Source organism: Macrobrachium nipponense, chromosome 7 (assembly GCF_015104395.2).
Source record: "Macrobrachium nipponense isolate FS-2020 chromosome 7, ASM1510439v2, whole genome shotgun sequence".
NCBI classification, from domain to species: domain Eukaryota; kingdom Metazoa; phylum Arthropoda; class Malacostraca; order Decapoda; family Palaemonidae; genus Macrobrachium; species Macrobrachium nipponense.
This window is the reverse complement of record NC_061109.1, coordinates 114,925,635-114,951,565: the sequence shown is the minus strand read 5'-3', so window position 1 is coordinate 114,951,565 and position 25,931 is coordinate 114,925,635. Positions and strand designations below refer to the sequence as shown.

The following is a 25,931-nucleotide window of genomic DNA, read 5'->3' as shown; positions in this document are numbered from 1 at the left end:
TGGGGGGGGGGGGGGGTGTGGGGGGGGGGGGGACCAAACACGATTTGGCGAGCGAAGCAAGCCTAATCAGCTTTTTATCTTTTTTTTTTCTTTTGAGCTGTTTCATGTGCTTTTTGAAGTCACATGAGGAAGGCATTTCAGCAAAAATTATATACTCCCATTACTGTTTGTTTATCTCATCACCACTGGTAGCTAGTTGACAGACAAGGATAAAGAAACGTGATATTTCCGAGAAATTTCATACATTTATGACTGCACATTTAAAAAAGAAAACGTGCTATTACTTATTTGGGCTTGGGGGGTAAGGGGGCAAGTTTAGGCTGGGGGGGACTTCTTTGGGGGGCCAGTTGCCGTCCCCCACCCCCCAAAAAAGTGACGCCCTTGAGAATACACTAATTTTCATTCCTTTCCCGTTTTTAGAGTCCCTCCATTTCAAACAGCAATCACTTACATTCATTGGCCAAACTACCTCAGTTCCCTTGTACACTGATTGCATAGTTTTTAAAACCCCGCCATTTAATCCTCTTTCATTCTCGGTCAGCCCTCTTAACTCGCCCAGATATCTTTTAAGTAATAATGTTATCTGTATTGAACTTTTATCGGGCGATTGAGCTAATAAGTTATATGACTCAACTTGTCTTTGCGGGGGACTTTGAAGGTCATTGTTATCTTTTCTATTTTTATCGCCACAAAATCTCCACCGTCACGGTAAAAATAATTTTTGTAATAGAAATATTAGTATCACTTATCAGTAGCATTACGAGAGTATTAAAAATAGTTTGATAGGCCTATGGACTCGTGTTGTTCCTCTACAGCGGAGCCTAATGTTTTAATCTTTACATTTCAATGGTCAGTTACATGAAGCAAGTAAGGTCGAACTCACAATGAGTATCTTACCCATTAAAGAAATGTCAATTCTTATAACAGCTGTATTGCTGACATTCGTAAGCCTTTCGTCAGCACGCATTGTCAGCGTCACTCACGATGGTTCTGGGTACGAGATCCATGAAGGGGCCATAGTTGAGGGGTGGGTTGCCAAGGGCAATTTCACCGATGCTATTTTTGATGAAGGGTAAGTGACGTAAGTCTTTCAGTTCCGAGTTTACTGAAGGCTGGAGCGACCGTTAAGGTGTCCGTTTTTGCTAGGTGGCATAGAGTACTACATAAAACATAACGCTTTACTTAGGTTTGTTCATTTTAAGAGCCATAATGAAAGGATACAATTGTATAATAATGTAACCGATAGTGTTAGTAACTGGGCACAAAAAGAAAGAAAAAATTCTTAGAATCAAGAAAATTTAAGTTTGTGGCTTATAACAAGTTACTTAACAAGACACGCCAAGTATCATCATTATCTTTTACATCTTTTACCATAAAAGAAAAGAAAAAAAAATGACATTTATAACCAATGGCTGGTAACTGTTAATCGGTTTTTCTTGAAATCAAGTACTAAACGTCTGATGTGTAAATTTTGACATCAAAACTAAGCAATCTGATACGAAAAGACGGGAGATAATTACCGTAATATATACTTGAGAGATAACATTACACTACGATTTGAGCATTGTACTTTCATTTTTTTCATTTATTGAAAAATAACAAAAAAAAGAAAAAAAAAACCAGGAACGATGATTTATATTATTATCTCATTTTCGCGCGGCATTTACAGATTTGCTTACCTAGAGGTGGAGACAAATCGCGATTTTGACGACACTATTCAGGCCTATGCTGCTGGGATTGTTGAGGGAGCTTTGTCTTACGAATTGATTTACTAAGCCTACAGGTGAGTAACATTCATATAATCTTGCGATTGATGTTCTGACATGGAAGATTCTGTTTCTAATTATTATTTTATTGTAGTGTAAGAATGGGGATGTTGCCGTCTTTTTATCAGTTCCACGTTTTTTCTTCTTTATATTCAAATTACCTGAAAATTTATTTTTTTAATTGTCAGTGACGTACCTATAACCCGGATGTGGAGGCATCACCATTTATGACACTGAAGAAAAATGGTTAAACAACATACCCTTAAAGCATTACAACATTTATCAGTCCTTATCATTCAGCAGTTTGATGAAAGAAACAAGTACTAGGTATAACCTCCTATGAGGTGCATAAGTTTGCAGAATAAACTAACAGAACTGTTTGATGACCGCAGCTTATAGTCATATTAATGAAAGTTACATCAGATGAGACTATAAACCACAGAAAAGTTCAAAGTACATCCCTTTTCTGATCCAAGGGCCTGTTCCCACTCGAAAACATTATTTGCAAACAAAGTTTGCACACAATGTTTGCAAACGATTTCCAAACTGTTTGCAAGCAAAGTTTCCTGGGTAGACCTCAGTTGTCATCAGGATGCATGTCGGTGCAGTGGCCGCTGTATTCTTACTTGAGCTATTTTAATGCATTCGAAGAGGGATACGAAAAAGATAAAGAAATTGGCAAGGAAGTTTTTAGAAGAAGAAGCGTGTCATGCTGACTTGCTTCTGGCGGAATAGAAAATAGATACATAAATAAATACACACAAATATACATACACACACACACACACACATATATATATCTAGTGTGTATATATACGTACATATATGCATGTATACACACATATATAAAATACATACATTATACGTGCGTATATATACATATATACACAGAAATACTAAATATTTTCCATTCTTGATGGGAAACCAATATACCGTAAAAATGTAAACAATGTTTCCCAGTGTGGACAGCCCTTAATTACATCCAAAGATTTCGTTCTTCATCTAATATAAGTATTTTTCTTACCTTATTTTCTGCAAATAATTACATTTTTTTATATTCGAAAATTACTTTAACGAAACAAGAGGAATATTTTCAGACTACTGTAAGGCTTGCTCAAAGGATTTGTTATTAAATGAAGTGATAATTGGAGCACGGTTGAGTTAAAAGGGACTGACGGGGGCAGGTGGAACATACAGCTCATGGTGCCCCCAAAAGGGTTCGTGGAAACCAACAATAATAATGGATGGCTCAGCTTAGTGACTGTTTTTTACCTTTATAGCCAAAGTTGGTAAGTTGCATTAGATTAAGCTGGCCTAATGACAGCACGGATCCTTTCCCAAAGGTGGCATGCAAGCGTGTTAATGCATTAAAGGGAATAAGAGCCTGGCGTGGAACTCAGGGCTCATTAATCCAACAAAGACGTTCCACCTGATTCCTACAATCACATCTTTCAGGAGAAGTTATTGTATCTTTATGCGTTAACCTCATCTTTTTTTCCTTCCTTTGCTTGTTTCACTTCCGTATGGAAAATTGAAGGACTGGGCTACCGCTATCGGCCTTTGCATAATGAAAATCCTCTTACAATAATTACAGAATTTGCAAAACTTGAATAGTTACTCAGACAACTTCCTAAGACTACATTAACTGCATGGCATTAGATGGTAGAGCATAAATAAATAAAAGGATATTTTATTGGCTTGGGTACATTAAGCTTTAGGCATTTCAAGTTCTATTATCACTGAAGATAATTTGTTCAAAATATTCACTCAGGTGTAATAATACAAGGAGACACCAGTAATGTAGCGCACACAGTATTTGTTCAAGGCTGCCATCCAACAAGATATTAAGACTCTTAAGTAACTATAGAGCTAGATTAAGAAGGTAAATACTTTGGATATGCAGAAAACCATTAATCCAGTGTATATAATTAGGATGAAGTGACAGCTCCTTCATTTAGAATTTGTACCAGTGTGAATGCTACTCATGGAGCGAGTTAGAGCCAATCAACTGCATGAATCCCGTTGCATGGTCTAATACTTGTAAATCAACATCAGTTTTGGTTAGAGGAGGCTCGCCATGAAATGTTTCATTATGGTAGCTGCCATTTCCTTGAGTTTACTATAAATTAACTAGCATGGAATCAGTTGATAAAAAAACTAAGTAACCAATCACTGCACTTGTGTGCCTTTTTCCGAGGTTCAAGTAGATGAATTTTAGAACTTGTGACAAGGAAAATTGAGAAACTTAATAACAAGCTGCAGATAACCACTTTCATGCAACTAACCGAAGAAGAAAGACCTTATAACTCCCTTCTTGCCATACCACAAAAAGATCCTTGATAGTCGTGTATTCATTCACAGAAAATGGCACTGGCCACCTTGTGTCCATTATACAGTAAATTGAAATCAAACTAAACAGGGATTCCCTGGTGTAAAGAATATTTTTCTAACAGGATATAATGTTAAAGTAACAAGACAAAGTAGCAAACACCAACAAAAGTACTTAAGTACTGTTAGCATTCGTAGCCACTAGAGGATCCCAGGGTAGGGGGTAACTGGGCACGTGGAACCCCTATGAAAAATGACAAAATAATAAAATTGAAGACTTGGATAATACTAACATAAATGAGAAATATAAAAATGAGGGGAAAAATCTATTACTATACAAATAATAAAATTGGGAAAAATTACAAAAAATTAATAACAATATGTACTCGTAATGATAATAATAACGGATTAGGCATTTCTGATAGAACGGATGATTGCTACCCATTTCACAATTTCTAATTAAATACAAAATATGCTGAAGAAAATTTATTATACTATGATACGACAGAAATATTATTCATGTAAAGCTGGCATTTTCCAGTAACTTTTACAGGTCATCTATCCTCTATCTCTTTTACTGCCAAACCAGTAGGATACTCCATTACTTGCAAACAAAATATGTAACAATTTAAGATTGTTGTTCGTTGTTGTTGTAGCAGGGTGCCATATTATATATATATATATATATATATATATATATATATATATATATATATATATATATGAATAACTTGATCACGAAGTATATAAAACGTGATGCTATGTATAAATAAAGGTTTTTTGCCACGAAGGAAAAAATGAAAAAGCGAGATAGCCGAGTACTTTCGGTCCTATTCGGACCCTTTACTGAGGCAAACTGATTTTACAAAGAACAAAAAGTCAAAAGAAGGCTTAATATACAAACTGACACTACCAGATTAGCCATAAGGGCGATTTTCACTCTACAGAAAGGAGGAGTAGCCAGAGGCTAGCCACACCTTGAAGGATGCCCGCAGTAAACAAGTGATTCTTCCAGAAAACAGTACATTTTGGGGGGAAAAAAATTTAATATCATGAATTTTTACACAAAATTTTCCCAACAAAGATTATTATTAATGAAAGGACGAAAGAAAATATATATACTATATATATATATATATATAATATATATAATATATATATAGATATATATATATATATATATAATATATCTATATCTATATATATATATATATCTTAGCGAAGCAAGAAAGAAAGGGAGAGAGAATATCGAACCAGAGAGAGAGAGCGAGATGAGAGAGAGCGAGAGAGAGAGAGAGAGAGAGAGAGAGAGAAATAATAACTATATACATGTGGGACTAATTTATTATTCATTTATTTTGAGGTCCTTCATAAACATCTTACAAATATATGGGTCCAAATGATACATTCCCAGACCAAGATTTAGGTTGTTTTTATTAGTGATTTGTATAATTGCCGATTCCACTAAATTTCTTGAAACATAATCATTAGATCTAGCAATTACCGAGGTATCACCCTAATTAATACAATGAGATTTTTTCACTCAGATGGATAAACAGTGCATTTGAAGTCTGGGCTGTTCTAACGAATACATATGCCGCTTAATCCGAACACATATGTAAATTTTTACTAGACTGACCAACGTAAAACGATGGGCAATCCTTACAAGGAATTTTGTAAATGATGTTGTTATTTGTTACGGGACTATTCTTAATTAGCATATCTTTAATGGTATTGTTATAAGAGAACACTACATTAACATTAAACGATTTAAATATTGATTTTATGGTTTCAAATCCACGAAAATAAGGTAAGCTAAGTACATTTTTAGGCATTTCTTTTTCATTATAATGTTGCTATTAATGAAAAAGAAATGCCTAAAAATATTAGCGACGCTAATACTTACAACAAGATTTCTGTAGCTCCGTCCATTTCTGACATTCAGTCCACGTTTAACAAGAAAAGTAAGGACATTATGAAAGGTAACATTACCAGAGAAATGAAAGAGGTTATTCTCAGTAAATTGACAAGAAAACTACCCTCGTTTAGTTATTTCTATGGTCTTCCAAAAATCCACAAGGAGGGCATCCCTTTGAGGCCCATTGTAGCAAACTGCAATACTCCTCAGGCTGATTTGACCTCTTGGTTGGCAGAGGTTTTGGGTGACTTGGTGAGTAATATATCTAGCTCCCATCTTAAACATAATCTTGATTTCATTGATAGAATTATGGGTGAAAATTTGGATTGAATTATGTATAGTCTGGACATCGTCTCCTTATTCACGAATGTGCCTCTTGATTTTGTTTTAACTAATTTGGTCAAAATTGCCGAAGGAAAATTCACGCCACCTATTCATATTAATAAGTTTTGTGAGCTTATAAAGACGTGTGTAGAATCCACCTTATTTGAGTTTGAAGGAGATTTCTATCAACAAAAAGCAGGGGTTTCTATGGGATCCTAGTTGTCGCCTGTTTTAGCTAATCTTTGTATGGAATTTTTTGAAATACTTTTTGTGGACAAACTTCCGGATGATTTGAAACCTTTCATATGGGTAAGATATGTTGACGATATCTTTATTGTTTTTAAGGACGATGCCGAAAGTTTTGATCAGCTTCTTTTACAACTGAATAGTTTTCTTCCATCCATCACGTTTACAGTGGAAAGGGAAGTCGACAAGCGTCTGCCATTTTTAGACTTTGTTGTTCACAGGGATGATGTAAATAAGTCTTTTAAATTCTCTGTTTTCAGGAAAAGTACTCACACAAATACGTACATACATTTTTATTCATATCATGACGAGAAAATCAAACGCAACTTTCTGACGAATTTGTTTTTTAGAGCTTTTCGAGTTTGTGACCCTAGTTTCATTGACCAGGAAATTCAATTCTTGACTATGAGTTTCAATAAGTTATGTTACCCCAAGTTTTTTTATCGACAGATGTCTTTCTAGAGCCAGAAGTATGTTTTATAATCCAAGGGAACGCTGTTCGACTGCTAATTTTAAATGCCTTCCCCTTCCTTATAATCATGACCTGAAAAAAGTTTCCAATAATCTTATAAAAGAAAGACATAGGTATAGCGTAGTTTTTCAATACCCTAATACTCTTAAAAAGAAAATGATCAAAAACAGTTGCAGAAAACCAAACACCGATGTTGGAGTCTATGCTATAGGATGTAAAAATTGTGACAAATGCTATATTGGTGAAAGCGGTCGTTCCCTGGACCAGAGGAAACGTGAAGATGTTGCAGCTTGCCGTTTGGGCAACGTTTACAGCGCCATTGCCAAGCATGCTTGGGATTCCGATCATGCCATCGACTTCAAGGGAGGAAAAGTTATTTATAAAAGTGCGGATAGGACCATTAGGAGAATTGTGGAAGGAGCTCTCATCACTTTAAATGACACCTTTGAGGGGAATACTGGAATACAGAACAATTTACTTTTGAGTGAAGAAATTTGCAAAAGGTCCAGAATAAAGAACTTCAGAAATGTGTACAGCCTCCTTCAATCTGATAATGTAGATAACCACCACCCTTCGCCCGTTCCAGAGTCTAATCTACAAACTACCTTTTTAGTTAACGATCATTAAGATGTCATTCAGGAAGAAGACCGGCGCTTTGTCCCGCCTAGAAGATCACAGCGAATTATGGAAAGGAATACGACCCAATGACTTGTTCTCAATTTTTTTTTTTGTCTGTTTATGTTTATTTCGAATTCTTCACCAATACCATGTCTCATTTGCTTAGTGATCAATTCCATAGGAGGTTGGACGAAAGCTTTAAGCTTTGTATATATTTCCATAAATATATTATATCTAGATAAACAAGGATGTTACTGTGGATCCCTCTATTGATATATATATTATATATATAATATATATTATATATATATATATATATATATATATATATATATATAAATATATATATATATATATATATATATATATATATATATATATATATATATGACAGGGGTTATAATTAATAATATATTTAATATGTTCGTTGTGACATTTCTTGGAATGTGAAGACTGTTCACTTTTAACTTCCCATAGAGACAAGAGTCCGAAGCAACGACCTGAGGAAGCTGATAAATCATTTCTGATGCATAGTTTAAGCGGGTCAATGTTCACGAGTTCATGGGTCTTTTCCAAGTGCCTTTGAGAAACTGGTTGTAGCCAGTAAAGTGGGGCGTTAACGAAGTGTGCATTCATATGTGCGTGTGCGCCTCTTCCTTTGATAATGGCGTCCTTAGCCAAGTCTATGGGAAGACTTGCAGGGAGATCCGAGGGAGGAAGGCAGAGCCACGATGGCGGGTGCCAAAGTGTTTTTTAAACTGTGAGTGATATTCCGGTTGGAAATGGGTAAGTGTTACCTTACTTTAGCCAAAGGAGTGGCTTGTTACACATTGTAAGAATGTTTAATCTTTAACTTTGTCTTTAAACTTGTGTGCTAACGAGTGTGTTTCTCGTGTCTTTGTAACAGATGATTCTGGCGAAGGAACTAAGTGTTCTGGCAAGGGGGGACCGAGAGTCCCGTATGGGAGGAGAGACAATTGGTGTGACAAATTACTGATTAAGACATTTTAAATACTGGGGGGTTAACTGAGTTAATTAGTCTGTTAGACTTGGTTTATTATCTTTCCATTGTTAAATAAACATTTATTTTTTATATAACTTTGACTCTCATTTTGATTACCTGTCAGAATGGAGAGAGAGAGAGAGAGAGAGAGAGAGAGAGAGAGAGAGAGAGAGAGAGAGAGAGAGAGAGAGAGAGATTGAGTGTATCAGTTTGCCTGACGCTTTGGTTTCACGCATACCAAATATAAAAACGAGATTAATATCTCGTTTACACACACACACACACACACACACACACACACACACACACACACACACATATATATATATATATATATATATATATATATATATATATATATATATATATATTTATATATAATTAATTCCTGTTTTTTCAATTTCATCATAAAATGCACTTTTTGTAATAAAATTATTTTAAAAACTTGGTATAAACATTTTTAGTGGGGTTTTTCTCGAGTTTTAACCAACCAAATAGGCAGTTTTAAGGGCTTTTATAGAAGGTCTATCTGTGGATTCTAGCTATTTGGGGGGGGGGGGGGGGGAAGGCTGGGCATCTGGTATGCATCCCCTGTGAATATGGGGGGAATACTCTATACAGGGTGTTTCGAAATTAGAGCCACCCCCTCTACAGCATATGTAAACTAAAATTTATATGGGCAAAAACAAAAGTAATTCAGAACAGGTATTTATTTAAGTTTCTCTCTGAGTATTTAATATTTTGTGTGGCCTCCATCTGCCTGTACCACAGCCTGCATTCTTGAGGGGTATGATTTCAGCAAATTGCAAAAAAGCTGAGACTTAAACTCCATTTCCCTGAGGACTTAGGTCACCACTCTTTGCAGGTCGTCGAGGCTTGGTATGCCATCTTAGTTCACTGTGCGCGCTTCAACACGATCCTTTAAGATACTACCAATGTTTTCACACACATTAAGGTCAGGGAAGCTACCTGGAAATTCACTTGACGAGAAGAAATCGACATCACTGTTTTGAAACAGCTTCTGTGTCTGAAGAGCCTTGAAACATGGTGCCTTATCATGCAAAAATGTGACTTCTTCAATAGATAACACATTTTCAGGATCTTTGAGCAAAGGATACTCCACCAGCAAGCACAGTTTCTCTAAAATATTTGCCATTCCATGACTGTCCTTTTTCTTTGATGATCCACATTAACCGTTTGGCTGTGAAACAGAAAAATTCCCAAACATTCAGAAATTTCACAAATTGGCAATAGCTTACGTCATTGCTGATATCCAACTTTGCAGCCCAAATTACGTCATTTTTATGATTTGGCTTCCTGACTGTAAATGAAGAATTCATCTGATGCAGCAACATGGAGTCCCAATATTTAAGAAATGAACCACAAAACCATGCACGGTCTTCTCTCTGTTGCTGAGTGATGTTGGGGTTGCTGATAACATGAAATGGCTTGTTTCTACTTCAAGCGCCAATTTACGTAAAGACTTTCTTGGTCTACCCACTGCCTCAGCTATAATGTCTTTTGACTCCTGAGAAAGGACTTCAGGCCTTCCAAGATTCTCACTCTTTTTGCAAAGACAGTCACATGAATTTTTGTTCCAGTTTCTTTTAACAAAGGATTCGTCTCTTTTAATGTATTTAGCCATCCAGGAATGTGAAATGAAGGATGTGCCAGCATCCCTGGCCCCTCTGAAGGTTATAACCCAGATTCAGTCAATCCATCTGATTTCCACTGAGTTGTTAGCCATGGCTGTATCTAACTCCATCACTCAGTCTGAAAATACATGAAATGTAAAATGAAAAATAGCTTAATAAAAACTTCAGATAATGTACTTGGAGATAGGCTATAGCAGAAAACTTCATAACTTTTCTTTGGTATTGATCTTACCATGAAACTCACTCCTAAATCTGGCTTATTTCATTTCTTAATGCCATTCCAAGTTTCCTTGACCAAATTCTACTTCAAAATTCTGTACCATTTCTGAGGACATTTCTGGAACATAAGTACATATGTTGGTTGATAATAAACATCAATAACATGAGAGCTGATCCGAGTTCTAATCTTCTCAAGTATGTGACCTCAGAATTGTTGGCATAACCAGTAATCAATATGCCTGCACTAGTATTCAGTACTCTTAGCAAGCAAGAACATTTTCACTTATGGATCATTTTAAGATTGATGTTCTGTTTTAAAATTGTAATCACCAATGTACTTTCATCACAATACTGACAATATTACACATGCTAATAGAGAGATTCTATCTGAATAGCACAAAATTATAGGTGAGTAAATTTTAGTATATTTTGCTTCCCTGTGAAATGCTATTCTAATTTACTGTTGAGAATTCTTGTTTTTTTTCTGTAATTATAGGCTGAATAATTTGCAATTGCAAAAATAATCAATGAATAAAAAAACCCACAATAAACACTATGTGCCAAATTTCTGCAGTTCCCAGGTGTTCAAAGTAGGCCACAAGGTTCTGCAGCGGTCCCCTGGTGGACGCACACCAAATGGTTGGGCAGAGATTCGAGTTAGGTGTTAACGCTTGACAAAGGAAAAACAAACTAGGACGAACGAGATCTCAGTGAGTAGCCAGGCACTCAACTCGACTCCGAGTTCCCAGGTAGTATATTTCGACTTGGCAAGAGTTCATCTTATATAGCTATTGAGTGCACAACAGATATACACGAGCAACTGCAAGTTAATTGAAACACAAGGGACAGCAATCCTCTTGTTTAGTGATAATGCCAAACCTGTGGTGCTATTGCCAAACAAAACCACAAGATGTCTCAAAGGCTGTCCTAATTTTCAGGTTATTACGAGCAACTCTGGTTACAATTAGGTACTATTTGTCTCGGTCACACACTAGGGCTAACTTCCCAGTGTGCGTCTATCACTAAAACAGTGCAACTGATAAGATGCTTACCGCAAGAATATACAAGTATATTCGTAGGCTACTGGTGATCGAATGCCAACCTAATTCTTCTTTGTTTCGAAAGAGAAAAAGAATGACTGGAGGCAGATATCCTTTATTCTCTAATGAAGAGAATGAACAAGATGCTATCCTGAAGGGCTGTTTCTAAGGCGATAAAAGGACACCGAAGACAACTAATTCCATGCTGAACTGGTTGTTTCCACAAACAAATGGACATCCAGGAACACAGGCACTCAAATCTTAACTCTGGGGAGTACACTCTGTGGAGTTCCTATTATTTCCTCATCCATCACGGTGTAACCCAGTAGTAGTTGGTAAAAAAAAGATAGGATTGACCGTTCTAGCCTGCTCTTCTCGGAACTAGCAGGAGGGGGCGATAACACGCGCGATCATCAACTTGGAGTGATGATACCAAAGTACGGACTTAGGAAAACGTATTCACCTCAGCAAAAAACACTTCCAGAAGGGAAAGTATAGGCTCTCACAGACCAAACGGAGCCTTCTCTTCCTGGTTAGATTGCGGGAACAGGATAGTTGAGTGAAGCTGAATGTTCCAAAAGATGGCAAGAATTTGCCACATCTTGCCATGCATCTGTCTTCTCCATGATCGAAAACCTCACGAAGAGTACTATACAGTGTTCTGCACCACTCAAGTAATGTCCTATAATCAAGTAGTGGGACAGGAGCAAACAAAAGATCCTGTGGAGTCGATGAAGACGAACAATGAAACTGTCATTGGGCATCCAACAGCTAACGGAAAACTACCAACAGCCGGTGTCAGGGAAAACGTGGAAAGCTCTGGGCGCGCTGGAGCATGGGAGTGTAGCTCCTCAGATGGTGCAGAGTGCCTGGACAGAGATTAGTGCTTGACCAAAAAACACCAGATACTAGAGAGATCCGAGCGCCCAAACATGGGGTCCATCCAAAATGCCAAAGCAGGATCAGAGCTCTGATCCACTTCCTCTTCAACGGACAAGTTGGTACTTCCAACTTTAAGAGCGTATATGAAAAGGCGAGGAAGTCCACACACCTGGTGTGAAAGCCTTGGAGAGGACTGGCTATCAAAAGCAAGAGGTCACTTACAAGATTGAACACTGGGCGCTCGGCAGTCACTGACGCCTGAAACACTGGGGGCTCGGCAGCCACTGGCGCCCATGGGTGGATGCTCGGACAGTTGGTGTTTTGACTAAGCTGGCCTTATGCCAGCAAGGCTCTTGCTCCTATACAGACAAGAGGCAAGATGCCAACATCTCTGGAGAGCTGAGTTACTTATTACTTTATGCAAATAATCTATTATCTACCATATATGATATTCTGATACCTAGGCAAGAAGGAATGCTAAAAATGTGCAAATAACATTAGCGTTTCCTATATTCAATCTTTGTATTTAAATAATTCAAAATGATGCTTGGGCGTCTCTGGTGATCTGTTACTTATTTATTACTGTAAGAAAGAAGTGATTAGTAATCGATTATAAACTACTTTATACAAAATTCTGCAATCTAAGGAAATAAAGGCACGCTAAAAATGTGTAAATAGCATTTTTGTACATGAACTTCCCTGCCAGATATATACTTAGCTTAGGTCTCTGACGTCACGACAGAAAATTCAAAACTCGCGGCACACGCTACAGGTAGGTCAGGTGATCTACCTTACCCGCCGCTGGGTGGCGGATGTAAGAACCAGTCCCCCTTTCTTGTCAGATTATTTTCTGTCACCGGCTGGACAACACCTGTTGTTCAGTCCTTACGATAGTTAAATTCTTTCTCGTTGCCGACGATTTGGATTTTGGTGAAGTACCCTTTGTTTGTTGGCTTGGCATACGCTTTTTGGATTGTTATTTGGATTTTTCTTTTGGATTTCTCTTAGAATTAATAATCATGGATGATTCTGAAGTTAAGAAACCTATTTTATTTAGGGTTTGTTCAGTGAAGGAATGTAAAGTAAGGCTTCCTAAAGCTGCATTAGATCCTCACTCTGTATGTACGTCTTGTAGAGGGAATGAATGCTCTTTTATTAACCCTTGCAAAGAGTGTGAGAATTTGGATGAGGATGGTTGGAAGGCTCTTTCTTCTTATGTGAGAAAGTTAGAGAAGGACAGGGCGCACAAGGCTTCTTCAAGGAGCTCTAGTAGATCGAGGGTGAGTGAGATTGACGCTGAGAATCCTGTAGTAGAAGTAGTTCCTTCTCCGGTTTCAGCCCCTGCGCCCAGCTTTGAACCCGAAGATTCGTTTTCGGAAGTTGCCTCCGGGAGAGCCTCGATCAGGAGTAAGGAGAGCCTCGCTCGCTCTCGACAAGGTAAGAGTGATAGTGCAAGTGATCAGTGCAGTGCCCCTAGTGCAGTGGAGGGTGCGTCTGACCGGCTCACTAACGCTTCCAGGCCTAGACCTCTTCCAGACTCCCAGACCCAGTGGAGGAGGAAAGTTGAAAGCCGCAGGAAGGTTAGGGAGAACCCCCACCGGTCAGGCGTCCCCTCGGCAGATCCTGTTGCTCGTTCCCAGGCTGCCTTGGATCGAGCCAAGAAGGAGTTATTGCGCCAGTGCTTCTCGTCTTCTTCTTCGCCTTCTCCTCAGCGTAGATGGAGTGCCTCGGAGTCGTCTCGCCCTCTCAAGAGGCCCTGGAAAACTCCTTGCGCCCTTCCTTCCAGCCCCGAATCCTTCGCGGAAGAACCAGAAGTGGAACGCAAGAGAGCCAAGATTTCGTCTGTTTACGCTTCTCCTGTTCAGTCTCGGACTTCGTCTCCTGTAGAGGAGTTTAAGAGGTCTCCTGCGCGTATCCTGGCGGGTCTGCAGGCGCAGATTGCGGCTTTAGCTGAGTCTATTGCTGGGACTTCTCATCGTCGGAAGGACGCCTCACTTCCGGTGAAGAAGTCTAAGAACGTTCCTTCTGCTAGATCTCCTCTGGCTAGAGAAGTTTTTTAGCCTCGTAGCAGGAAGTCAGAAGTGCAGGCTGAAGTTCGGGATCAATCTCCGAGTAGGCTCTCCTCTCTCTCCAGCAAGAATTGTGAACATGTCAGGCGTAAGGAGCCGGACAGGCTCTCTCCTCAGGATTTCCGCTCCTCTTCAGTTAGGCGTCAAGAGCCTCGTTATCGTCAGGAGCGAAGGAAGAGTTCTTCGCCTGGTGGCCACTCTCCTTTTGACGGACGCTCAGAACCTAGTAGGCGCCTAGAGCCTAGTAGGCGCCAAGAGCCTTGTAGGCGCCAATGGAAGCATTCTTCTCCGTTGGATCACTCCCGATTGGATAGGCGCTCAGAGCCTTGTAAGCGCCGTGCTTCTGACAGGGAATCCTCTGTGGATGTTTTCTCTCCCCGTGGCAGGCGTCAAGAGCCTGGTAGGGGTTTTGAGCCTGATAGGCACCAAGAGCCTGGCAGGCGTATTGAGGATGGCAGGCGCCAACAGCCTAGCAGGCGCAGAGAGCCTGATAGGCGCTCTCCCTTATCCAGATGCTCTTCTGTGGATATAGACTTTGCTTCCGACAGGCGAGCTTCCACTAGTAGGCGCTCTCCTAGTAGGCGCTCCCCAAGTAGGCGCTCTCCTAGGAGGCGCTCTCCAAGTAGGCGCTCTCCTAGTAGGCGCTCTCCAAGTAGGCGCTCTCCTGGTAAGAGTTCTCCTAGTAGGCGCTCTCCATGTAAGCGCTTTCCCAGTGGACTTTCTCCCAGTAGGCGCTCTCCGAACAGGCGCTCTCCAAGGATTAGCTCTCCTCCGGGCAGTAGAACTTCTAAACGTCCTTCTTCGGAAGAATTTCTTGGGGATTCTGAGGAAGATTTGCCCAAGGATGCTTCGGTTTCTTCATATAAGAGACTGACCGACCTCCTCTTGCAAGATTTTGGGGAGTCTCTATCGGCCGTTGCTCCTCTGTCTCCTCCGTCCTTATTTTCAACGACCAATACGACTAAGAAGTCTTCAATCGTTAAGATGAAGCCGACAGTGTCGATGAAGAAGGCTCTTAAGAACTTTGATGACTGGTTGGTATCGAAAGAAGAGAAAGGCAAGACCGTTTTTTCTTTTCCTCCGTCCAAACTTACGGGTAAGATGGGGTTCTGGTACGAGTCAGGAGAGCCCTTGGGTCTGACTCTTCCCTCATCAGCAGACTCGGACTTCTCTTCGTTGGTTGATTCCGCATGTCGCTCGGCGCTTAATTCTGCGAAGACGACGTGGGGTATGAGCGAGTTGGATCACCTTCTGAAGGGAATGTTCTGAGTCTTAGAAGTTTTTAACTTTCTTGACTGGACACTTGGAGTCTTGGCTAAGAGGACTCAAGATCAAGACACTCTTTCACCTGAAGACCTTCACGCAGTGCTGTCTTGTATGGACAAGGCAGTGAGAGACGGATCCGGGGAGATAGCTTCACTTTTTGGTGCAGGAGTAGTAAAGAAGAGGGCCGTTTTTTTTTTTTCTGCTCTTTTCTTACCAAGGCTGTTTCTTCATGCACAGAGAGCTTCCTTGTTGTATTCCCAACTTTCTCCGCAACTCTTCCCGAAGAAGATAATTAATGACATCTCCAGCTCGTTGTCAGCAAAAGCGACGCAGGATATGCTGGCTCGCTCTGCTAGAATCCCGAAACCTTTGTTCCAACAGAAGACGAAGAAGGAGACTCAGAGTAGGCAAGAGCCCTTTCGAGGAGGCCCTTCGTCTCGCTCTTCTTCCTCCAGAGGTTCGAGACCACCTAGAAGAGGAAGGAACTTCTCTCGTCTATTAGGGCAAGAAAGTAAGCTCGTGTGTCCTCCAGACAACTGTGGGTGCCAGACTTCTGAACTTTGCAGATGTCTGGGCACGAAAGGGGGCGGACAACTGGTCCCTCGCTATCATCAAGAGGGGATACCTCATTCCCTTTATCTCGAGACCACCTTTGCACCACCACTCCAAGGGAACTGGTGGCCAAATACAAAGACCCACTAATGAATCAAGCCCTCGCTCTAGCAGTAGAGCTGATGTTGGAGAAAGAGGCAATAGAGATGGTTCAGGACCCTCTTTCCGCGGGTTTCTACAACCGTCTGTTCCTAGTTCCCAAGAACTCAGGAGGATGGAGGCCGGTTCTGGACGTAAGCGCCCTGAACGTCTTTGTGAAGAAGAGGAAGTTTGCTATGGAGACGACTTCATCAGTCTTAGCAGCTCTTCGTCCCGGGGACTGGATGGTGTCACTGGACCTTCAGGACGCTTACTTCCATGTGCCGATCCATCCTTCTTCTCGCAAATTTCTCAAGATTCATGTGGGGAGGGAACGTTTTTCAGTTCAGGGCCCTATGCTTCGGCCTTTCCACGGCCCCCCAAGTATTCACAGGGCTGATGAAGAACGTTGCTCAGTGGCTTCATCTCGAGGGAGTGAGGATTTCCCTCTACTTGGACAATTGGCTAATCAGGGCAAATCCAAGGAGAAATGTCTGGAGGACTTACGATTGACGTTGAATCTAGCAGCTTCTCTGGGTTTGCTAGTGAACTTCGAGAAGTCACAGCTAATCCAGTCAAGAGCGTATCTATCTGGGGATTCTGATGGCTTCTCAGGTTTTCGGGCGTATCCTTCCCCAGAGAGGATAACCCGAGTTCGGAGAAGGTAGCAATCTTTCTAGAGAAAGATGTATGCACGAGCGAGGGAGTGGATGAGTCTGTTGGGGACACTCTCCTCACTGGAGCAATTCGTTTCTCTAGGGAGGTTGCACCTCAGACCCCTACAGTTCTTCCTGATGAGGAACTGGAATCGAAGATCTCAAGGTCTGGACTTTGCGTTCAAGATTTTGCAAGAGATAAAGGAGGATCTACGTTGGTGGCTAGACCCTCTACTGTTCAAGGAAGGCCTTTCCTTGCAGGTTCGGAACCCCAGCCTAGTGTTATATGCAGACGCTTCGGACATAGGTTGGGAAGCTACTCTCGGGTCGAGAGAAGTGTCAGGCACCTGGATGGGGGATCAGGTGTCCTGGAGCACATCAACAAGAAAGAGCTAACAGCGATTTGGTTCGCTCTCAAAACCTTCGAACCCCTCGTAAAGGGAAAATCAGTTCAGATCAACTCGGACAACACCACAGCCCTGGCTTACATTCGGAAACAGGGGGGGACTCACTCTTTCTCCTGTACGAGACAGCGAGATCGCTCCTCCTGTGGTCAGAGGAAAGGAAGATAAGTCTTCTCACCAGGTTCGTACAGGGAGAAAGAAATGTCAGAGCGGATCTGCTAAGCAGAAGGAATCAAGTCCTTCCCTCAGAGTGGACTCTGCACTCGGACGTATGCCAGGAGCTGTGGAGGACGTGGGGCAGGCCCCATCTCGATCTATTTGCGACCTCCAGGAATGCGAGGATAGATCTATACTGCTCCCCTATTGCGGACCCAAGAGCAGTGGCAATAGATGCATTCCTGATGGATTGGAAAAAACCTGGATCTTTACGCGTTCCTGCCTTTCAAGATTCTAGGGGAAACGTTAAGGAAGTTCGCAGCTTCAGAGGGAGCAAGGATGACTTTGATAGCTCCGTTCTGGCCCGCCCACAACTGGTTCACAGAGGTACTGGAATGGCTGGTGGATGTTCCAAGATCCCTACCACTAAGAGTCGATCTGCTCAAAACAGCCCCACTTCGACAGGTTTCACCAAAAACCTCCCCGCTCTCAGTCTGACTGGATTCAGACTATCAAGAGTCTCGTCAGAAGCTAAGGGCTTTTCGGCAAAGTCTGCAAGGGCTATTGCCAATGCACGTAGACCTTCCACATCTAGAGTCTACCAGTCAAAGTGGGATGTTTTTTCGACGTTGGTGCAGGACTCATAAAGTTTCCTCCTCCAGTACCTCTGTGACTCAGATAGCAGATTTCCTTATCTTCCTGAGGGAAAAATTAAGCGGGTTAGTAGTCTCCACCATCAAGGGCTACAGGAGCATGCTTTCCTCAGTTTTTCGTCATAGGGGATTAAACATATCCGAAGACAAGGACCTCCAGATTTTAATCAAATCTTTTGAGACGGTTAAAAGAACCCTCCTCCTTAGTTCCTAGCTGGAATCTAGATGTCGTGCTGCCTCTTCCTGAGGTCCTCAAGGTTCGAACCTCCCCATACAGCTTCGTTCAGAGACCTTCGATGAAGACTCTTTTTCTCTGTGTTGTTAGCTTCAGCGAAGAGGGTCAGCGAGCTGCAGGCTCTAGAAGGTGAGGTAGGTTTTTCGCAAGGAGGCTCCCGAGGTTTCTTGCTCTTTTCTTCCTGGCTTTACCTAGCCAAGAATGAAAAAACCCTTCCTTCAGCCGTGGAGCCAGGAGCGTTCGAAATTAAAAGCTTATACTCCTTAGTTGGGACAGAAGAGGAGAGATCTCTTTGCCTGGTGAGAAGCCTGAAATTTTATCTTCAGAGGAAGAGAAGACTTGCTGCTAATGAGAGCAATCTCTGGTGCTCTGTAAGGGACCCCAGTAGGCCCTTATCTAAAAATGCCCTCTCATTCTTTATCAGGAATGTTATTAGAGAAGCCCACACTTCATGCAATCAGCAACAGTTTAGTCTTCTGAAAGTCAAGGCGCACGAAGTAAGGGCCATCGCGACGTCTTTGGCTTTCAAGAAGAATATGTCATTGCAAAACCTCATGAAGGCCACTTTTTGGAGGTGTAAATCAGTCTTCTCCAATCACTACCTAAAAGACGTATCGATTACGTATGAAAAGTGTTTTGGGCTAGGCCCTTCCTTTACGTATCGGCGGATTCAGTGCTGGGGCAGGGAGCTGAAACACATCCTTTTTAATCTTTTTCCCTGTTAGTTTTAATTTTGAGTTTTTGGTTTGTACGAAGGAGGTTTGCAGGAGGCAGCTCCTTTCTTTTCGTATATATTTAGTAATGGTTAGGTGATCGGTTTGTGCTTGAGCTCCTTGAAGTTGGTAGTGATAGGCTCTGGCATGTAAGCGGGTTGATCCCCATTGACCAGACCCTGTTTGGATTCTGCCAAGTAAGTGGACTCAGTTCCCATTGGTAGACCCAAAGAGTTCTTCAGCCATAGGTCACGCCCTCGCTGAGACTCTTTAGGCAACGCAGACTAATAGACAGTAACTATGAAGTCTTCTGCCTAAATCAGGTAAGAACCAGGGGTTTATATTTTTTATTCCTTTAACATGTGTTGTCCCCACTTTCTAGGTGAGTATGTGTCTCTTTCCCTCCACCAAGGGTGTCAATCAGCTAAGTATATATCTGGCAGGGAAGTTCATGTACAAAAATGATATTGTTAGTATACAATAAAGTTTTGTACATACTTACCTGGCAGATATATACGATTGATGGCCCGCCCAGCCTCCCCTCAGGAGACAGGTGGAAGGTAGATCACCTGACCTACCTGTAGCGTGTGCCGCGAGTTTTGAATTTTCTGTCGTGACGTCAGAGACCTAAGCTAAGTATATATCTGCCAGGTAAGTATGTACAAAACTTTATTGTATACTAACAATATCATTTATTTCCTTAAAATCACAAAAATGTACATGTATATTTTTGTATAATGTAACAAAAATTCCACTCTGATATTATAAATTACTGTGCTTTTATTCTCCAATTGGTGATGAAGGAATAAAATAAGTACTATTTACAAATATATGAAATAGCATTTCACATACTATTCAGATATGTATTGATAAATTTTTGCTCTGAATGAGTAGTTTTCATATTTAGTCTCAAAAAGAAAACATTAGCAGAATTATCAGGAATTCAAAGTTATCGAATTCAATAACCGATTATATGCAGTGTCGTACCAGCCTCCTTGGGTCGTACCCCGCTAATTGAACTCCAGTCCGACAAGCAAGTTGGAGGTTAAGTTACCAAACGTGAACGTTCACAACTGTATGACATAAGGAATATACCTCCATACGCCAAGGCCACACCAGATCTCTCTGCAACGTACCGAAGTACTGCCGAAGCAAAAACCCGGTACGTAATTAATTAATACTCGATTGACGGGAACAATACGCCTATGGCCTCCCACAGTCAAATAATAACACCATACCCTCCTTACTACATTTTCTATCTCCACCTATGTTTCTGCAAAGGAAAGTGATGAGTATTGCAGGCACAGTAAACAAAACAAAAAAAATTTGTTGGCCTAATTGGCAACATTTGGCTTAAACGGTCTTAACATTTGCAAATTATCTTTAAAGTAATTATATTTGCCGGCAGTTTACGACTAGACTATGATCGGTAAACAAAATTCCAAAATCAAAATATCACCTAATGGAATGATGCAACATTCCTGCAATGTTTAAGAATTACTTTAAAGGTAATCATCAACGGGCGACTTACATATAGCCTAATCCTGGTAAGTAAATAAATGCAAAGATTTTGGCTATAAAAGAATGGATAACATTCTAGAATTACTTTAAGGTAATCATTACCTTCGGCTTGAGAACAGCCTTTGTCGGGTGAACAATCATGAGTGTAAAAGGATTGATTTAAGTAACTGTTACCAGCGCGGCATCTTGCTAATAGCTTATGGCTGGTAAATAAATTATAAAAACAAAAGTTTGGCCTAAGGGAACGACTAACATCAAGATTAGTTACTAAAGGCAATGACTTACATTAAGCCTGGTAAGTAAAAAGATATATGCAAAGTATTTGATCTACTTGAATAGTGATCCATTTTCAAGAACTATTATAAGGCCATTAATACTCCCAGAGACTGCTAAAATAGATGTTAATCTGAACAAAATAAACAAAAAACATGATTCATACTCCTCAGAGGCTGTGAATGCGTTCTGGTAGTTGTAACACTACCAAAATCCGGTGATATAATTGGAAAACAAGAACAAGATGCTGTTAGCATACAATGATTCGTTGAGCACTGCGGAAAACAGAATTACATGATTAGCTCAGCATTCAATGTTTCGTCAAGCGCTGCAGAAAACAGAATTACGTGATTAGCTAAGTCGTTCCTAGTATTGCCGTAGGGGGATGGCACTGTATACCTACACTGAGCCCTCGAAGCACTACCGGCGAAATTTGAATTTAGGCTGCCGTCAAGTAAGAAACTTTAAGCGATATAATTACTAGGTAAGTCACATATCATAGCTACAATTATTATTATTAATAGGGCTTAGTTTTTCCAGACCTCTGAGTCTTAAGTAGACTCTTCTCAGGCTGGTTCATAGCTACAAACCTGAGGTCTTAACAATAGGATCATTTCTAGCGCCTAGCTGGATCCAGTTGAAACGCAGATGAAAGCAAGAAATCTTGTGAGATCTGGCAATGTGTGCGTATATCAGGTGAAGAGTGGTCAAAGAACACGCACCTACATCACCGTGTCAGTCTTTCCCAACTCAGGATGTCTTAACAAACAGAGGGGCGGCGAGAGGTGGGCAGTATAATGTTAAGACCTCAGGTTTGTAGCTATGAAAAATACAAAATGTCCTAGAAAATTTGTCATTAGTTCATACACGAACAAACCTTCGGTCCCTTCACCCTGCATTTTAACCGGATCCAGCTGGGCACTAGAAATTATCCTATTGTTAAGACCAAAGGTTTGTTTGCGTAAGAACAACAGTAAACTTAATATAACAGGGCATAGACACGTCATTGTTAAACTGTTGGCTAATGTGGCAGGTAGCATGCCTTATTCCCTCCAAAAAAATGTGTGGCATGTAAATTTGAATGGAACTCTGCTCAGTTTCTTTTTTTAACAAATCTGACTTACAGTCATCATTGTCACTGAGGTTTTAGTCAAATATGGATTATTCTGTATCACACTTATGTCAAGTATATTAATATATTAAACAGATAAATAAAACATTACTGTAAATATCCAGACAAATAATAATGATGATAGAAACATAAGAATAATGAGGATATGCTCTGCAAAATATATTAATTCATTATTACATACCACATCAATGATGCTGTGCTACAGCCTTCACTTGAAAAAACCAAACATTCAATGCTAAGCATTAATTGTTCACTTGAAAGCACAGTTATGCACTTCATTAACTGTTACTCTAATATCGTTAGTTTTCACAATTCATTCAAATCTTGATTCTTTAACATATGTGCTATGATTTCCAATCTATGACAGGTATAATGGCAAACCGTATAGCAATTGATGGAGAAAGCTGGACTCGCCATTTTTCACTGTACAACAGTGGGACTTACAACAATCAGTGGATGATTGTAGACTACAACCTCTTTACTCCTGGGAGTAGCATTAAGTAAGAAATGCTTCACTCTATTTTCCTTATGATATCGAGTGTAAAGTTTCTTTTCCAGTTCAAAATGGTCCCATGTATAAACTCTTAATTTTCTTGTCTCGAATATGCAGCATTACTTGAATGAGTAGTGCTTTTATATCAAGAGCCACAAAAGTTAAAGTACATATGTACCTGGGTTGAGACATCATTACCTTTTTCTTTCTAATATACTCCACTGGTATCAAGGTAAGGTTTGTCCCGACATAATTATGGTTGTTAAAGTCTCAGCCACATAGGTAGTTAGACACAATTTTCTATTTTCATTTCTTTGAAGCTTTTGATCAGCTGTATACATAAGTACTTATAATTAGAACTTTTACTGTATCATAAATTCGATAAAATGGAAAACTGTCTGACTGGCTGACAAAGCACCACAATTGAAAAGTTTGGAAACACAAACTTGTCCAGTTTTAAAAGTTTAAACAACTATACACAACAGTGGCTTCTCAATGTCTTTTTATATATAATACAAGTTCTTTTATTTTAGGGACTCTATGAACTTGGATAAAAAAAAATTTTCAGCCCAAAGAGCTTATTCCGAATACATATCTCTATCCCTTTATTATGGAAATTACACTTATATATAAAAAAACTGTTCTCCATGAACTTACTTTTAAGAATTATAAAACTCTTGCACTCACATTCAATAACTGTTCTCTTGCAGGCCGAACACCTTTGGGTTTCAGAACAAATGCCTGGTTGTATTGAAAATGCAGATCTGTCGGACCTCCTTTTGCTACAGACATATTTCCCCAGCTACAACACTCCATAGTACTTTGAAAATATATTCAACATGAGTGGTCAGCCAGCATATGTTGAGAAATATGGTGACTGGTTTTTTTATGATAAAACAGTGAGGGCTTTAATATTTGAGCGTGATCACATAACAGTTAAAGATATGAAATCCCTTTTAAAACTGATGCGTTACAATGATTTCAAGAATGACCCATATTCTCATTGCGAGTGTGAACCTCCCTACACTGGAGAGAACGGCATATCAGCTAGGAGTGATCTTAATCCGGCCAATGGGACATATCCATTTTCAACTCTGGCGCGTAAAATTCATGGTGGAATAGATGCCAAGGCAACCAACTATGAAATGTTTAAGAATTATAAGTTTCTCGCAGTGAGTGGGCCAACCAACGATGATCAGCCTGTATTCAGATGGAGTGAACTTGAAGAAGCTGATATAATACCACATTATGGGCATCCAGATGAATGGAATTTTCCTGTGGTTGAGCATGAATGGATTTGGTAAGAAACAGACCAAGCTGTATCACAAGGGATTATATTTAAATTTCTGGAACTCTACAAATGCTTTACATACTGGTTTTTCATAAACAACAAATTATTAAATTATAAAATATCATTTACTAGGCTATGACCATAGATTTGACTGCAAGAAACATGAAGGATTGATAAACTTTGATGTAAGGAAATTTACTTTCTTGTGAAAGTATCTTAAAATACATCTTAGAAGTACTACTTGGTAAATTACTGAAACCTTCATTAAAATTTATCATAATTAGACTTCTGAAATAATGTGTATGTAAAGGTTTTCTTTGTGAATATAGCATAATTTCATACTTGAAATACTGGAAATTCTAATTTGATGTTACAGTGCATTCATTACTCATTTTTTGTAATACAGGCAGTTTCCGGTGTATGGCGACCTGGTTTTATGGCACTAGACAAATTGGCGATTTATGGCACCATAACAGGTCAAGTTTCTGTTATAGGCGCCATAAGGTACTGATAATATAGTTATGGTGCCATAACATGCCTATTGTCTTTTCCTGGTGTTTCATCAATTAACTGGCAGAATGTAAAATTTTCAATGTTAGAGTTACGCAATACTGAAAAGCTTAAAAGATTCTTTAATGAAAAGACCACAATGATTGAGAAATTCTGGTTTAAGTTACATACTTTGGATCCATTTAAAGAGATTGCCACTAATGCCATTCTTTCGTTGTCAATATTTCCAACAAAAGTTTATTGTGAGAGGTCATTTAGCGTGCTGCACTTTATTAAGAATAAATATTGCAACAAGCTGACTAATATGAATTTTGAAGCAGCTTTGAGGCTTGCTCTGGAAGAGAGAACAGTACAAGAATTCCCTTTTTCAAAACTTATCTGAAAAATGAACATCAAGACTGTTACTTGAATAATGAATAAACTGATTGCCTGCACAAGAATTTCTTTAAATCATATCTAAAAGATGAATATAAAATTTATTGTCTGCATTGTTTATATTTTCTGATTACTTGTAATTGGATATTTCTTGTAGGTACCTATAATTAAGTCATTTATGGACGATAAGACCTCATTGCCACATTTTATATTGATTGTATTTAGTGTGGCCACTAGCATCATCTCGTAATCAGCTTGAGAACCACTGATACAGAGGTTGTTACTTCATTCAAGTATAAATGATTATAGGACTTCTACAGAATCTTTATGGTTTAAAGTTACTGGAAGTCTAGAAAGCAGCAGACATGATTTAAAGCTCTGTTGCCTTTCTGGAGTTACCAGGTGTGGCATTATTGAGCAATATATGTCCGAAGATTTAAAAAAAACTGTATCTTCACTTTTCTTGTCGAGAGTACAAGGACCTAAGAGTGAAACTTGGAGAATATGCCCCAGCTGCACCCAGAGGTAACAGGTAGAGCAGCTAGACAAGTTGGAAAGAGGTATGAATGGCAGTAAAGAAAAAGGCTACAAATATGGATGCAGCTAAGGCCAAAATCGAAGGTGCAAACATTAGTAACGCCTACAGTGCACCACAGAAGCAGATCAGTCACACTAAAAACTTACAACAGTCCATTAAGAATGAAGAATAAAGTGAACCAAGTAATGGCCATAAAGAAAAATCCATGATTGGTAGTTGTTGGTAGCACAACAAACTGTCAGGAATCCAATACATTTTTTAATATATAAGTCTAACATTGATTTTTTTTACCTCTTCTGGGTGATGATATGAACTGAAAATGCATATGACAATCCTCACTACAGAACCTTTATGTGAAACTAATTACAATCCTCACTACAAAACCTTTATGTGACTAAATGGCAGTGAACAACAGCTCATGTTAAAGCATCTCAACATGAAATTACAAGATGCTTTCAAGAGAAAGTCTCAATAAACTAAAGCTT

At 39.7% G+C, this 25,931-nt stretch overlaps 1 protein-coding gene across 1 annotated transcript; it reads left to right on the top strand.

Annotated features, from left to right (window-relative positions):
* Positions 1 to 1,628: 1,628 nt before the first annotated feature.
* On the top strand, positions 1,629 to 24,292 carry LOC135217679 (putative phospholipase B-like 2). The gene is given in 5 exon segments (XM_064253649.1): positions 1,629 to 1,783; positions 3,047 to 3,051; positions 22,607 to 22,739; positions 23,443 to 23,450; positions 23,453 to 24,292. Coding segments are annotated over 5 exon segments (885 nt in total). The 3' UTR covers positions 24,037 to 24,292.
* The last annotated feature ends 1,639 nt before the right edge of the window (positions 24,293 to 25,931 follow it).